The 15,884-nt window shown below is 47.1% G+C and overlaps 1 protein-coding gene across 3 annotated transcripts in view; it reads left to right on the forward strand.

Moving 5' to 3' along the window:
* The window catches only part of cep85l (centrosomal protein 85, like), a 447,302-nt gene that overhangs the window by 368,380 nt on the left and 63,038 nt on the right, over nt 1-15,884 (forward strand). For all 3 annotated transcript variants that reach the window (XM_072499390.1, XM_072499387.1, XM_072499389.1), the window contains exon 7: nt 565-717. In XM_072499390.1, the coding sequence (XP_072355491.1) occupies nt 565-717 (153 nt within the window). The remainder of the gene's footprint in view (nt 1-564; nt 718-15,884) is intronic.

Below are 15,884 nucleotides of genomic sequence, written 5' to 3' on the forward strand. Positions count from 1 at the left end.
CAAAACTTTGTCAATCCCAACTGCAGAGCAAAGTGAACAGGCAAGAAAATTCTGTCCCCTGTTTGACTCAGAATGTAGTATAGATATTCCAAATCCTGTTGTAGCATGAGAAAGCTACGCATTTAATTCTCAAATGCTTACATTTCTGTCAGAGCTGCATTGATCAAGGAAAAGGGTACATAAAAAAGTGATTAAGGAAATATAGAGAAGCATAAATAAGCCTCACGGAACCAGCAAGATCACGGTCCTTTCAAGCTTCTAAATGCTTTTAAAGTACTTAATACCCCATTATATTTCCATAAATCTCCAGGAAAGCCCAATTGAATTGCAGTTGAAGAAACCAGCCAGTCACTTAAATTTATGGAATATCCATCATCCACTTCTAAGATGAGAACTAGTGACACTGATTAATGGTCTGATCATTAATGCTCATTTATTAGCTTCCCCTTGTCCTTCTCAGTCATGCAGATCATTGATTAGCATTCTGGAGCACCATCATTACTAAACTGTGGCATGTTACTGAAAGGTCTGGCTTCTCATGAATAATTCTGTGCTATGCTTCAGGTGAAAGCACGCGAGAAATATATCGGCAGTCTGAAAAAGAAACTGCAGAAAGAATCTGAGCAAAGCCACGATCGGCAACAAAGAATAGAAACCCTGGAGAAGTACCTTGCTGACTTACCCACCTTGGATGATTTTCAGAGCCAGAGTCAACAGGTAAAAGAACTAGAGGGTCATCGAGGCTGTAGATTCAGAATTTGAACAAGTTTTTGATAAATGAAAATAATCATTGACACTTATTTTTAGCAATTGTGAATTTGTAGACTCTTTCACGGATATCACATCAAATCAACATTAATATGGCCGTACCTGTATATTTTCAGAAGCTAAGTACTGTGGAGGCTGGAAATCTGAAATTGAAGCAGAAAAAGGTGGAAGCACTCAGTTAGGTCCAGCAACATATATAAAGAGAGAAAGAATTTGAAGATCATAAGAAATAAGAGCAGTCAAAAGCTATTTATCCCATCATGCCTGAACCTCCATTCATTAAGATCATGGCTGATCTGAATGTGGACCCCCACATAACCCTTCTTTCCCTTGTCTATCAAAAATCTGGCACAAATCAACCAATGCCATTCTAAAGATTATCCAGTTTTGGTTCTAAATTCAAAACACCCACCTAGTAAGAGGCTGGTAAAAGAACATGGCCTAGAAATCTGAGTGCAGAAAACAATCTTTTTGCCTGAATGGGGAGGGGGTCAACGACAAATCCCAAATCATGCCTCAGGCCTTATTACCAATGAGCTTTAGCCAGGAACTCATTAGAAGCTGGATGGAGGATTGTGCCATTGTGAAATCAATGGCTGCTGTCAGGCAAATATGAAAGCCGGTCAGCAGGGAAGGGATGGCAGTGCTGATAAGGGGAACTGATTGCAACAGCGACTGAGGTGGGGAAATAGGATGATAAGAAACAGGAGCAGGAGGAGTTGATTTGTCAAGCCTGCCGCGCCATTCAATTAAAAACAGGGCTGATCTGACTGTGGCCTTATCTCCACTTTCCTACCTGCCCCCAAATCCTTTGACTCCTCTGACAATCAAATATCTTTCTAACTCAGCCTTGAATATATTCAATGTCCCAGCCTACAATGACGTGGAGATGCTGGCGTTGGACTGGGGTGAGCACAGTAAGAAGTCTTACAACACCAGGTTAAAGTCCAACAGGTTTGTTTCACCTGAGGAAGGAGCAGCGCTCCGAAAGCTAGTGATATCGAAACAAACCTGTTGGACTTTAACCTGGTGTTGTAAGACTTCTTACTGTGCCCAGCCTACAATGTTCTCTGTGGAAGAGAATTTCACGGACTAATGACGTTCTGAGAGAAGAGAGAAGAAATTCCTCCTCATCGTCTTAAATGAGATACGTGCTTTGAAATGGTGTTCCCAGTTCTAACTTGCCACAGGAGAGGAAAGATCCTCCCATCATTCACTCTTTTATGTTTTATGTTTTATGTTTCAATAAGATCACCTTCATTCTTCTAAACTAAGTACTGGTGAGCAGGTTACCACTCTTTAGCATTTTTACTGACCCCTTCCATTATTTTACAGATGATGAAGAGTAGGCCCATGGGGAAGTAATTGGTCAAATTGAATTTGCCCTGATTATTATGGACATACCTGAACAATTTTCCACTTTGTTGGGTAGATGTCAGTGTAGGAGCTGTACTGGAACAGCTTGACTAGGGATGTAGCTAGCTCTGGAGCATGGGTTGTTAGTACTATGCTGGGATGTTATCAGGGTTCATGGTCTTTGGTGTATCTAGTTATTTCTTGATGGAGTGAATCAAATTCCCTGAAAACTGTCATGTGTGATGGAGGGGAACTCAGGAGGAGACCAAGATGGATTATCCAGTTGACACTTTTGGCTGAAGGTGGTTACAAATCCTTTAGCCTTGCCTTTTGTACTGATATTTATTGCTTTTCCATTATTGAGGATCGGAATGTTTATGGAGCATTCTCTTCCTGTTAGTTATTTCATTGTCCACCACCATTCAAGGCTCGATGTGGCAGGACTGCATCTGACTCATTGGTTGTGGTATCACTTAACTCTGTTAACATGCTGCTGTACATGGTCCAATGTGGTAGCTTTACCAGGTTGACATCTCATGTTTTGGCATGCTTGATGCTGCACCCTTCTGCACTCCTTTTTGAACCAGATGATAATGGCTTGATGATAATGGTCTAGTGGGAGATATGCTAGATTTAGGGATTACAGGTTATGATCGAATAAAATCCTGCTGCTGATGGCCCACAGCACCTCATGAATGCCCAGTTTTGAGTTGCAAGGTCTGTTCTGAATCTGTCCCATTTAGTACAGTGATAGCATCACACAACATGGTGGAGGATAATCTCATTGCGAAAATGGGACTTTGTCTCCACAAGGAGATCACTCCTACCAAAACGGTCATGGCTAGATGCATCTGTGCCAAGTATCCATAGAATCCCTACAGTGTAGATGGAGACCCTTTGGCCCATCTAGTCTGCACCAAACCTCCGAAAGAGCACTCTAACTACGCCAATTCCCCTGCCCTATCCCTGTAACCCCACACATTGACTGTGTCCAATTCACCTAACCTACACATCTTTGGACTGTGAGAGAAAACTGGAGCACCCACGCAGACATAGCGAGAACGTGCAAACTCTACACTGACAGTCAGTCAAGGCCATAATCAAACCTGGGTCCTTTCCACTGTGAGGCGGCAGTGCTAACCACTGTGCCATCGTGCCACCTCATGGGCGAGTTCAATAGGTTTTCACCCATTTGTTCTCTCACAACCATGAAAGGGATAGTCTGGCAGGTATGTCCTTCAGAACTCAACCAGCTCAGCCAGGAGAAGTGCCACCAAGCCACTCTTGGCCATGAACAGGAAGTAAGAGTAGATTTTGCCACCCTTCTTCCAATTAGTGTTCAGCATGGAGGAAGGAGCACTGATTCACCAACTGAGAGAAGGTGGTAAGTAATAGTTAGCAAGTTGTTTCCTTGTCCGTGTTTGACCTGATACCATGAGAGTTAATTGAGTTTGAAGTCAATTTGATCCCAGGATCACTTCCTCCTCTATACCATGTTGCTGCCACCTCGGTGGGTCTGTCCTGCCAGTAGGACAAGACATACCCAGAAATGGTGCGATGGAGAAGTCTGGGAAATTTTCTCAAAGGTATGATTCAGTGGGAATGATTATGTTAGGCTGTTGCTTGATGAGTCTGTGGGACAGCTCTCGCTATTTTGTCACCAGTTCCCAGATGCTAATGAGGGTTGACTGAGCATTACCATTTCTACTGCCCAATCGGTGACACATACAAAGAACAAAGAAAAGTACAGCATCGCAACAGGCCCTTCGGCCCTCCAAGCCTGCGCCGACCATGCTGCCTGTCTAAACTAAAAACGTCTACACTTCCGGAGTCCATATCCCTCTATTCCCATCCTATTCATGTGTTTGTCAAGATGTCCCTTAAACATGCCATTTTTTATTTGACATTTCTGTAATGGTTCGATGCAACTAAGTGGCTTTCTAGGTCATTTCAGTCGGCAGTTAATTAAGAATCAACCACATTGCTTGGGCCCAACCAGATTTGCCTCCCTAATGGTAGGTCATTAGTAAACCAGTGTGGGTTTTAATGACAATCAAGTAATTTCATGATCACCATTATGAAATGAAATGAAAATCGCTTATTGTCACAAGTAGGCTTCAAATGAAGTTACTGTGAAAAGTCTCTAGTCGCCACATTCCGGCGCCTGTTTGGGGAGGCTGGTACGGGAATTGAACCGTGCTGCTGGCCTGCCTTGGTCTGCTTTAAAAGCCAGCTCTTTAACCCTGTGCTTAACCAGCCTCATTATTGATGCTAGCTTTTAATTCCAGATTTATTCATTCAGTTAATTTAAATTCCACCAGCTGCTATGTAAATTGGATTTGTTTATTGTAACGTGTACCAAGGGAGAGTGAAAAGTATTTTTCTGTGAGCAGCTCAACAGGTCATTAAGTACATGAAAAGAAAAGGAAATAAAAGAAAATACATAATAGGGCAACACAAGGTACACTATGTGCACAAAAGGAAATAAAAGAAAATACATAATAGAGCAATACAAGGTACACAAAGTAACTATATAACACCGGCAACGGGTGAAGTATACAGGGGTGTAGTGTTAATCAGGTCAGTCCATAAGAGGGTCATTTAGGAGTCTGGTATTAGTGGGGAAGAAACTGTTTTTGAGTCTGTTTGTGCGTGTTCTCAGACTTTTGTTCCTGCCCAATGGGAGAAGTTGGAAGAGTGAGTAGGCCAGGTGGGAGGTGCCTTTGATTATGCTGCCCACTTTCCCCAGGCAGCGGGAGGTGCAGTTAGAGTCAATGGATAGGAGGTAGGTTTGTATGATGTACTGGGCTGTGTTCACGACTCTCTGAAATTTCTTGCAGTCATGGGCCGAGCAGTTGCCATGCCAGGCTGTGATGCAGCCAGATAGGATGCTTTCTATAGTATTGTAAAAGTTGGTCAGAGTTAATGTGGACATGCTGAATTTCCTTAGTTTCCTGAGGAAGTCTAGGCGCTGTTGTGCTTTCTTGGTGGTAGTGTTGACGTGGGTGGACCAGGACAGATTTTTGGAGATGTGTACCCCATGGAATTTGAAACTGCTAACCATCTCCACCTCCGCCCCGTTGATGCTGACAGGGGTGTGTACAGTACTTTGCTTTCTGAAGTCAATGACCAGCTCTTTAGTTTTGCTGGCATTGAGGGATAGATTGTTGTCGCTGCACCACTCCACTAGGTTCTCAATCTCCCTCCTATGTGTTGGGATTTGAACTCATGACTTACATAAGAACATAAGAACTCGGAGCAGGGGTAGGCCAGATGGCCCTTCGAGCCTGCTCCGCCATTCAACGAGAGCTTGGCTGATCTTTTGTGGCTTCAGCTCCACTTTCCCACCCGAACCATAACCCTTTATTCTTCAAAACACTATCTATCTTTATCTTGAAAACATTTAATGAAGGAGACTCAACTGCTTCACTGGGCAGAGAATTCCATAGATTCACAACCCTTTGGGTGAAGAAGTTCCTTCTAAGCTCAGTCCTAAATCTACTTTCCTTTATTTTGAGGCTATGCCCCCACTTCTGCTTTCACCGCCAATGGAAACAACCTGCCCACATCTATCCTATCTATTCCCTTCATAATTTTATATCTTTCTATAAGAACCCCCCGCATCCTTCTAAATTCCAACGAGTATAGTCCCAGTCTACTCAACCTCTCCTCGTAATCCAACCCCTTCAGCTCTGGGATTAACCTAGTGAATCTCCTCTGCACAGCCTCCAGCGCCAGTACGTCCTTTCTCAGGTAAGTTGGCCAAAACTGAACACAATACTCCAGGTGTGGCCTCACTAACACCTTATACAGTTGCAGCATAACCTCCCTAGTTTTAAAATCCATCCCTCTAGCAATGAAGGACAAAACTTCATTTGCCTTCTTAATCACCTGTTGCACCTGTAAACCAACTTTTTACGACTCATGCATTAGGACACCCAGGTCCCTCTGCACAGCAGCATGTTTTAATATTTTATGATTTAAATAATAATCTGTTATTCCTACCAAAATGGATAACGTCACATTTGTCAACATTGTATTCCATCTGCCAGACCCTAGCCCATTCACTTAAACTATCCAAATTCCTCTGCAGATTTTCAGTATCCTCTGCACTTTTTTGCTTTACCACTCATCTTAGTGTCATCTGAAAACTTGCACACATCGCATTTGGTCCCCAACTCCAAATCATCTATGTTTACAGCATTGGTTGCATGTTTGCAACTCCAAATCCCATACCGGCCTCCCTGAACAGGCGGCGGAATGTGGCGACTAGGGGCTTTTCACAGTAACTTCATTGAAACCTACTTGTGACAATAAGCGATTATTATTATTAAATCATCTATGTTTGCAGCATTCTGGATTACTAGACCAGCAACATTACCACCTCACTACTGTTCCTTGTGTGGTGATCTCCAAACTGTTTAAGGTAAAACCTCTTGACATCCACAGTGACCTGAAATCCCTTCCTAACTCTGCTTTGTAATGTAAGGATTAATTATTGGTTTTATCAGCATGGGTAATAGCCTGGTTTTCAATTAAATGGAAATTTTGGTGAGTTCTACAACAGGTGGGTGATCTTCTCTGCCATTTTGCTGCCCTTGGCTGCAATACAAATATTTACCCCAGTATTTCTATTCTGGGCTTTTTCAGGATACTGAGCCAATTTCTAGAGATCCCAAGATTCAACCACAAATTTGGGCTCCTGGAGCCACCGCACTATGCCGTCTCCTGAAAATTCCTATAATTGAATATCAGGGACCATGGGCGGGATTCTCCGACCCCCACGATGGGTCGGAGAATCGCCAGGGGCTGGCGTGAATCCTGCCCCCGCCATGTCCCGAAGTCTCTGCCACCAGAGATTCGGCGGGGGCGGGAATCGCGCTGCGCCAGTCGGCGGGCCCACCCCCGCCAATTCTCCGGCCCGCGATGGGCCGAAGTCCCGCTGCTGGAATGCCTGTCCCGCCAGCGTGGATTAAACCACCTTTTGAACGGCGGGACAAGGCGGCGCGGACGGGCTCCTGGGTCGGGGGGGGGGGGGCACGGGGCGATCTGGCCCCGGGGGGGTGCCCCCACGGTGGCCTGGCCCGCGATCGGGGCCCACCGATCCGCGGGTGTGCCTGTGCCGTGGGGGCACTCTTTGTCTTCCGCCTTCGCCATGGTCTTCACTATGGCAGAGGCGGAAGAGACCCCCTCCCCTGCGCATGCACGGGGATGACGTCACCAGCCGCTGACCCTCCTGCGCATGCACGGACCCGTGTCGCCCGGTGAAGATCTTTCGGCCCCAGCTGGCGTGGCGCCATAGGCCTTTCCCACCAGCTGGTGGAGCGGAAACCGCTCCGGCGCGGGCCTAGCCCCTCAAGATGAAGATTTGGCCCCTAAACGTGCGGAGACATCCGCACCTTTGGGGCGGCCCGACGCCGGAGTGGTTCCAGCCACTCCATCACGCCGGAAACCCCGCCCCACCGGGTAGGGGAGAATCCCGCCCCAGATGAGCAAAGCCACTCCAACCCAGTCCCTTCACCTACCCCCCCCACTCCATTAACCTCACCCGCTTTCACCTGTCCTCTTTCTGTCAAACAAACGAGGGTTAATTAATTTGAAAGCTAACCAAAAACAACCAACATGTTTCCGATTCTGGCTAATTCGCCTCATCAACTGAGGCCTCATTTTCACCAAAGCGTAAAACCAATTAAAGAAGTGCACAACATAGGAATTCATCTTTTACTTTTAATTATTTAAAATGTAAGAATTAAGACTAATTCAACAAGAAAGAATTGCCATGAGAGTCGTTTAATGGAACTAAATGGTCTTCATGATTTTGTAGCTCCTATTATTCCATTATACCAATACCAAGATCGTTCACAATTATATTTTCCTTGCCCTCGGGGGAAACTGGTCTTCTAAAACTAAAGCTAATGCCAAATACATTATGTACAAATCAAGCCACCGTGATGTGAAAATGAACTTTTATTACCAATTATTACATTTTTATTACACACATGCATACTTCAACAACCAAGTCTTTATTCACAAAAATATCGAACAGTAATGACTGTCATATTTATGGATTGGGCACAAATAGGCATTAGACAATCAAATAGAAAATGTGCTGAGATTTCGCTGTAATATATAATTCAAATGCAACAACATACAAGTCATTTACTGATATGTCTTGCCATATGAGGCTGAAATTACTAAATGAGGCTTTCAGCATGGGCAGTTACCAACTGTTTTTAATTAGCTTTTCGAAGCAAATTATTCAAAGGAAACAGTTGTGGAATGCTTTATTACAGTAGTTATAGACATTTACACATCTACAGCTCAAAAGTATGCATAATTATGCAAATTCAGTCACAAATGCAACCATCTCTATAGACTTCCTTGGCATCCTAATGAGGTCCTTTGTCTTTGCAAAATGAAACGCCAGTATAATCAAGTAAACTGATTGAAACTGTTCTTTTTCAGGATGTTTTTACTGTCCGAAGACTCTACTTATCTCTCAGGCAGCTATTACTATCTGTTGGCATTGTGTCATGTTTCCAGGCAACAAATTATTGAAGGCCAAAACTTCAAATAGTATAACTCTGAAACTTCTGAACCATCAGGAAGTAGAGGGTAATTGGTATCCATCTTCAGCTTCCAAAATCAATCGATGGTTTTCTAATTGTGCAGAATTAAAAAGTTGTTTCTATTTTACTTCTACAACAGTAGCAGTAGAAGAAAATTAATTGCATTAGCTTAACTAAAGGAAATTAGGATTTAAGTGCCCAGTATCTCAAAATATAGCAATGGGAAGACAGACAAACACAAATCAGTTACTAGGAGGCTGCTAGCTTTTGAAAGGGAGTCTGAGTTTTCGGACAGATGGATAAAGTCTCTGCATGATGATTACCGGCAAAGGCTTGGATCCTGAAGCAACAGCCCACGCACCCAGCCTCAGCCATTTCTACAGTTGAGGGGAATGGGAGCGGATTATAAGTTGCATATCCGTGATTCCAGAAGCAGCTACCCATATAAATCAACAGCTGCCTCCATTCATGTGTGATTTTGGTAAGGTCTGGAACCCTAAATGTGCAGATTTGAACTGGTAGGAGCACGTCTGAATCTTGTAGATTTGTTTGGATAGGCAGGGCCTACACTTTTGGAGAGGTAAGGCGCCTGGCACAGTGGTTAGCAATGCTGTCTCATAGTGCCAGAGATCTAGGTTCAATTCCAGCCTTGGGTGACCGCCTGTGTGGAGTTTGCACTTTCTCCCTGTGGCTGCGTGGGTTTCTTCCGGGTGCTCCAATTTCCTCCCACAGACCAAAAGATGCGCAGGTTAGATGGATGGGCCAACCTAAATTGCCTCTTAGTATCAAAAGATACGCTGCTTCGGTGGGGTTATGGGGTTACAGGGATAGGAGGGGACAGTGACTTGGTTAGAGTGCTCTATCACTCTATGGTCTCCTTCTGCACTGTAGGAATTCTATGGTTCTGGGGTAATTCTTTGATCATGGGCACCAAGGGGAGAAGTAAAGCACCCTTTAGGGAAGGTAAGGCACCCTTAGGTGTTGGTCAGGTGCCCTTTGGGATTTTTAAAAGTATGCATGATTGTGTGTAAAAATTACATCAGCTCACTGGAACTACAAACCTGTCAAAGCACTTTCAAGGCTGTCAAGGAGCTGACAAAGCTACCATGAGATTTAATTCTGCTGCACTTTAAATTTTTAAAATAGTGGGTGAATTCTCCGCCCCCTAACCACATGTTCCTCGGCAATACACCATCGCCGGCAGTTTGAATATCTGTTCCCACCGCCGGCCAATGGGATTTCTTATTGTAGCCACCCCCACGACGCCAGGAAACCAATGGGCGGGGGTGCACTGCCAGGGGAACAGAGAATCCCCCGGTGGAGAATTCATCCCAGTATGTATTTTAAAAAGAAACCAGTGCTTGATATTTCAATCTTGTCTGTTGGCATGAACCTGCGGATTATCATTATAGGGGGAAGAATTCTCTATTTTTGAGACTAGGTCCGATGGTGGGTCACTCTGGCAGCACCTTTCCCTTTGGCAGAATGCTGGGATCCCACACCAGATTCATCGCTTCACTTTATTAATTATGCTACCCTCCAAATCTCCTGGCTGATTCATCTGCTGCCGTCAGCTGGCAGGTTCGAAGGTCCCAGCGCCATAATTAAATACCAGTCCAGCACATTTATACCACTATCTCCAGCTCAACTGTCTCCATCAGACTGTGCAGGTGTCATCAACTTAAAGGAAACAGGACTTCCGGTGGCGGAAGTAGGTCGCACATTTGATAGCTCCCGCCTGTGATGGACTTTTGAACCTTTTCCCCCTGTTTTTTTCCGGATTTTATTGGATAAATCGGTGAAGAGTGAGACAGTGAGGAGAAATCCCCCTCCAGTGTATGGAGAATTGGACCAGAAGTGGCCGTGTAAGAAAACAAAGTTCTACAAGAAAGACGCGAGCAGAGCTGGCAACGTGGGAAAGCCTGGCGGAGCAGCAGGGCCGCGGGGAGACGGCACAGTGGTCGACGGAGCAGCTGGTGAAGTTTTTTGAAGATTGCTTCGCCAAGCTTAAGAAGGATATGCTGAACCTGCTCAAGGCTTCGGTTGATCAGGTGGTGCAGAATCAAGCAATCCACGGACGTGCGATCCAGGAGGTGGAGAAAATCGGTGTCCGAGCACGAGGAATACCTAACTGTGCTGGAGACCAAGGTGGAGATGATGAATCACTACCAGAAAAGAATGCAGGAGAAGCTGGAGGACCTGGAGAACAGGTCCAGGAGTCAGAATCTGAGGATCATCGGCCTCCCTGAAGGCAGTGAGGGATCGGAGGCGAGGTCCTGTGATGAACATGCTGGAGAAGTTGATGGGGGCTGAGGTGTTTCCTCGGCCCCTGGAAGTGGATAGAGCGCACAGAGCCCTCGCAAAGAAGCCCCGAGCGAACGAGCCACCGAGGGCGATGGTGGTACGTTTGCACCGATTCCTGGACAAGGAACACATTCTGCGGTGTGGTGGGCCAAGAAAGAACGGAGAGAATTGTGAGCTGCGCATTTATCAAGACCTGAGCGTGGATTTGGCCAAGAGACGAGCTGGGTTTAATTGGGCAAAAACGGCCCTCTTTAAGAAGGGGGTGAAGTTCAGGATGTTGTACCCAGCCCGTATGTGGGTCACATATGAGGAACGGGATTTTTATTTCGAAACACCAGATGATGTACGGACTTTCATCAAGGGAAAAAGACTGGAGGTGAAGACACTGAATCCTTGGAGAGTATTGTAGTGGCGATTTGTTGAAAATCACTTTTGTGCTGGTTTGAATAAGTAGTGTTATGTACAATAAGGGGCTGTTTCGATGGTTAAAGTTAACTTTGTCTTACTGGGAGCTGGTTGGAGGGGGTGGTTTCTGTGGTTGGTTTTTTTTCTGTGCCTGTTTGTCCACTGTTTTTTTGATGCTTGTTCACTGGGGAATGTGATGCTTTGAATATGTTTGTCCAAGTTGGGGGAGAGGGGAGAGAACAATGGAGAGACAGACTGTTTGGTGCCATGGGTGGGAGCTATCAAGTCTGACTCACGGAAGCACAGTGGGGGCAAGCAGGTGTTAAGCTGGAGCTTGAAATGGGGGGTTGGGTTTCTAGTGCTGTTGCCAGGGGGGAAGGAGCGGGGGGGGGGGGGGAGCTGCTTTGATAACAGGGGAGGAACTGTTACTAGGGGACAAATACAAATGGGATTTTGGGGATGGCGAATGCCCGAGGGGGGGCTCGAGGAGGCCGGGGTCGAGAGCTGGAGGCTGGCCTAAAAAGGGGCCGGGGGGTGGCGGGTAACGGGGGCGGTAGGCGGGGGGAGGGCGGGAAGCCCCCCGACCAGGCTCATTACATGGAACGTTAGAGGGTTGAATGGGCCGGCCAAGAGGACTCGCGTGCTTGCGCATTTGAGGGGGCTGAAGGCGGACGTGGCAATGATACAAGAGACACACCTAAAGGCTATAGACCAGACTAGATTGAGAAAGGGGTGGGTTGGCCAAGTATTCCACTCAGGGCTGGACTCAAAGACCAGGGGTGTAGCGATCTTGATCAATAAACGAGTGGCATTCGAGGCAGGGAGAATCGTGTCAGACATGGGTATTAGGTACATAATGGTGAGTGGGAAGCTGGAGGGGATGCAGGTGGTACTCGTGAACATATATGCTCCGAATTGGGACGATGTGGAATTTATGAGGCTGGTGTTAGGTAAAATCCCAGACTTAGAGTCACATAACCTGATCATGGGGGAGATTTTAATACAGTCATTGATCCGGAATTAACGCGGCAAAGGAATTGAAGGGGTTTATGGAACACATGGGGGGAGTAGACCCATGGAGATTTGCACGGCCAAGGGCGAAGGAGTTTTCCTTTTTCTCCCATGTCCACAAGGTATACTCTCGCATCGACTTTTTTGTTCTGAGGAGGGTTCTGATACCGGGGTGGTGGATACGGTATACTCGGCAATGGCAGTGTCGGATCGTGCCCCACATTGGGTGGATCTACATGTCAGTTTGGAGAGAGGACAATGCCCGCTATGGAGCTGGATGTGGGGTTGTTAGCGGACGAAGCAATCTGTGGGAGGGTGAACACATCCATCCCAAACTACCTGGAAACAAATGATACGGGAAGGTCTCTGTAGCGACGGTTTGGGAAGCTTTGAAGGCAGAGGGGAACTAATCTCGATACGGGCCCACAGAGAAAAGGTGGAAAGAGCTGAGAGGGATAGGTTAGTTGAGGATATACTTCAGGTGGACAGGAGATACTCGGAGGCCCCGGACACAGGGCTATTGTGGGAGCGGCGGAGATTACAGGTGGAGTTTGGGCTGTTGACTACAGGGAAAGCTGTGGAACAGCTGAGGAAAGCCTGGATTTATGAATATGGGGAAAAGGCTAGCAGAATGTCAGCGCAGCAGCTTAGAAAAAGGGAGGCAGCCAGGGAGATAGGGAGAGTAAAGAGCAGAGGTGGGATCACAGTCCTGGAACCAGTGAGGGTGAATGAGGTATTTAAGGACTTCTACAGCAAATTATATGAGTCGGAACCCCTGGCTGGGGCGGAGGGGATGAGGCAGTCTTTGGGTCAGTTGAGGTTCCCGAGGGTGGATGAGGATCTGGTGGAAGGGCTGGGAGCCCCAATTGAAATTGAGTAAATAGTTGAGGGGCTGGAGGACATGTAGTCGGGCAAGGTCCCGGTGCCGGATGGCTACCCGGTGGAATTCTATAAGACGTTTTCAGAGATATTGAGCCCACTGCTGGTAAGGACATTTAATGAAGCAAGAGAGAAGGGAGTCCTCCCCCCAACAATGTCGCAGGCTTCGATTTCATTGATCCTGAAACGGGAGAAGGATCCGGAGCAATGCGGGTCATCAAGGCCAATTTCTCTACTAAATGTGGACTCCAAACTGCTGGCTAAGATACTGACCACAAGGATAGAGGATTGTGTCCCTGGGGTGAGAGGGGAAGACCAGACAGGATTTGTAAGGGGCAGGCAACTCAAGGCCAATGTTCGAAGGCTTTTAAATGTTATTATGATGCCCTCAGAAGGAGAGGAGATGGAGGTGGTCATAGCGATGGATGCGGAGAAGGCTTTTGATCGGATGGAGTGGGATTATTTGTGGGAGGCGCTGGGAAGTTTTGGGTTTCGTGAGGGCTTCATTGACTGGGTGCGGTTGCTCTATCAGGCACCAGTAGAAAGTGTGCGTACGAACCGGCTGAGGTCAGGGTATTTTAAACTACACGGAGGGTCGAGGCAAGGGTTCCCCCTCTCCCGCTACTGTTTGCTCTGGCCATAGAGCCATTGGCCATGGCGTTAAGAACCTCTATGAACTGGAAAGGGCTGGTTCGGGTGGGGGGTGGGGGGATGGAGCACCGGGTCTCGCTTTACGCAGATTACCTGCTCTTGTATATTTCGGACCTGTTGGAGGGTATGGGGGAGGTTATGCGGATCCTCGGGAAATTTGGTAATTTTTCGGGGTATAAATTGAAAAGCGAGATGTTCGTGGAAAGAGGGCAGGAGAAGAGGCTGGGAGAGCTTCTGCTTATCTGGGAATCCTGGTGGCCTGGGAATGGGAGGCACTGCACAAGTTAAACCTATCCCAGCTGATAAAGGAAATGGAAGGGGACTTTAAGAGGTCGACATTCTTCCGCTATCACAGGCGGGGAGGGTACAGACCGTGAAAATGACGGTCCTCCCCAGATTTCTGTTTGTCTTTCAGTGCCTCCCCATCTTCATCCCGAGGGCCTTTTCCAAGCGGGTGAATAAGGTTATTTTGGGCTTTGTGTGGGCGAGTAAAACCCCGCGAGTGAAGAAAGTGTTGCTGGAGTGCAGTCGGGGGTTGGGTGGGTTGGCGCTGCCGAACTTTGGCAATTACGACTGGGCGGCTAATATAGCCATGATTAGAAAGTGGGTGGTGGGGGAGGGGTCGGTGTGGGAGCGGATGGAGGCAGCGTCATGTAAAGACACAAATTTGGGAGCACTGATAACGGCACCTCTTCCGTTCTCGCCAGCCCGTTACTCCACAGGTCCGGTGGGGGTGGCGGCTCTGAGACTCTGGGGGCAGTGGAGGAGATATAAGAGAGCGGAGGGAGCATCAGTGTGTACCCCGATTTATAATAGCTATCAGTTTGTACCAGGTAGGTTGGATGGTGGGTTCCGGAGATGGCAAAGGGCAGGGATTAGGAGGATGGGGGATCTATTTATAGACGGGAGCTTTCCCAGCTTGAATGCCATGGAGGATAAATTTTGAATTGCCAGCAGGGAATGATGGGTTTAGGTATTTGCAGGTGCGAGACTTCTTGAGAAGGCAGGTTCCGGCCTTCCCGTTGCTGCCACCACGGGGATACAGGGCAGAGTAGTCTCCAGTACATGGGTGGGAGAGGGGAAGGTATCCGATATTTACCAGGAACTTTTGGATGCGGAGGAAACTCCGGTGGAGGAGCTTCAGGGCAAGTGGGAAGACGAGCTAGGAGCAGAGATAGAGGCGGGTCTGTCGGCGGTTGCCCTAAGCAAGGTTAATACACAATTCAAGATAGTCCATTGGGCACACATGATGGTGGCCCGGATGAGCAAGTTTTTTGGGGTAGAGGACAGGTGTGCGAGGTGCGCGGGCAGCCCAGCAAATCATGTCCACATGTTCTGGGCATGCCCGAAGCTTAGAGGGTTTTGGCAGGATTTCGCTAAGGCAATGTCCACGCTACTAAAAACACGGGTGGTGCCGAGTCCGGAGATGGCGATCTTTGGAGTTCGGAAGAGCCGGGAATTCAGGGGGCGAAAGAGGCCGACGTCTTGGCCTTTGCCTCCCTGGTAGCCCGGAGACGGATCTTATTAATGTGGAGGGACTCGAAGCCCCCGAGTGTAGAGACCTGGGTTAGTGACGTGGCTGGGTTTCTCAGTCTCGAGAAAATAAAATTCGCCTTAAGAGGGTCAATGGTTGGGTTCACCCGGAGGTGGCAGCCGTTCGTCGACTTTCTCGGGGGAAATGAAAATGTCAGCAGAAGCAGAATTCCAAAGTGGGGGGGGGGGCGGAAAGAGGGCCGGACTGTTGTTTTGTGGTTGGGGTGTGTGAAGATTGTGATGGGGGTGGAAATGTTTATTGTACCATGTTTATGTCACTGTTATTGTTATTATAAAAACTTGCAAATACCCTAATAAAAATATTTTAAAAACAAACTTAAAGGAAACAGGCTAACAGCCTCAAGAGGAAGGCTGCTGCTCAATTCCACCACCACCACCTCCCCAACC

Source organism: Scyliorhinus torazame, chromosome 4, assembly GCF_047496885.1.
Source record: "Scyliorhinus torazame isolate Kashiwa2021f chromosome 4, sScyTor2.1, whole genome shotgun sequence".
NCBI lineage: Eukaryota > Metazoa > Chordata > Chondrichthyes > Carcharhiniformes > Scyliorhinidae > Scyliorhinus > Scyliorhinus torazame.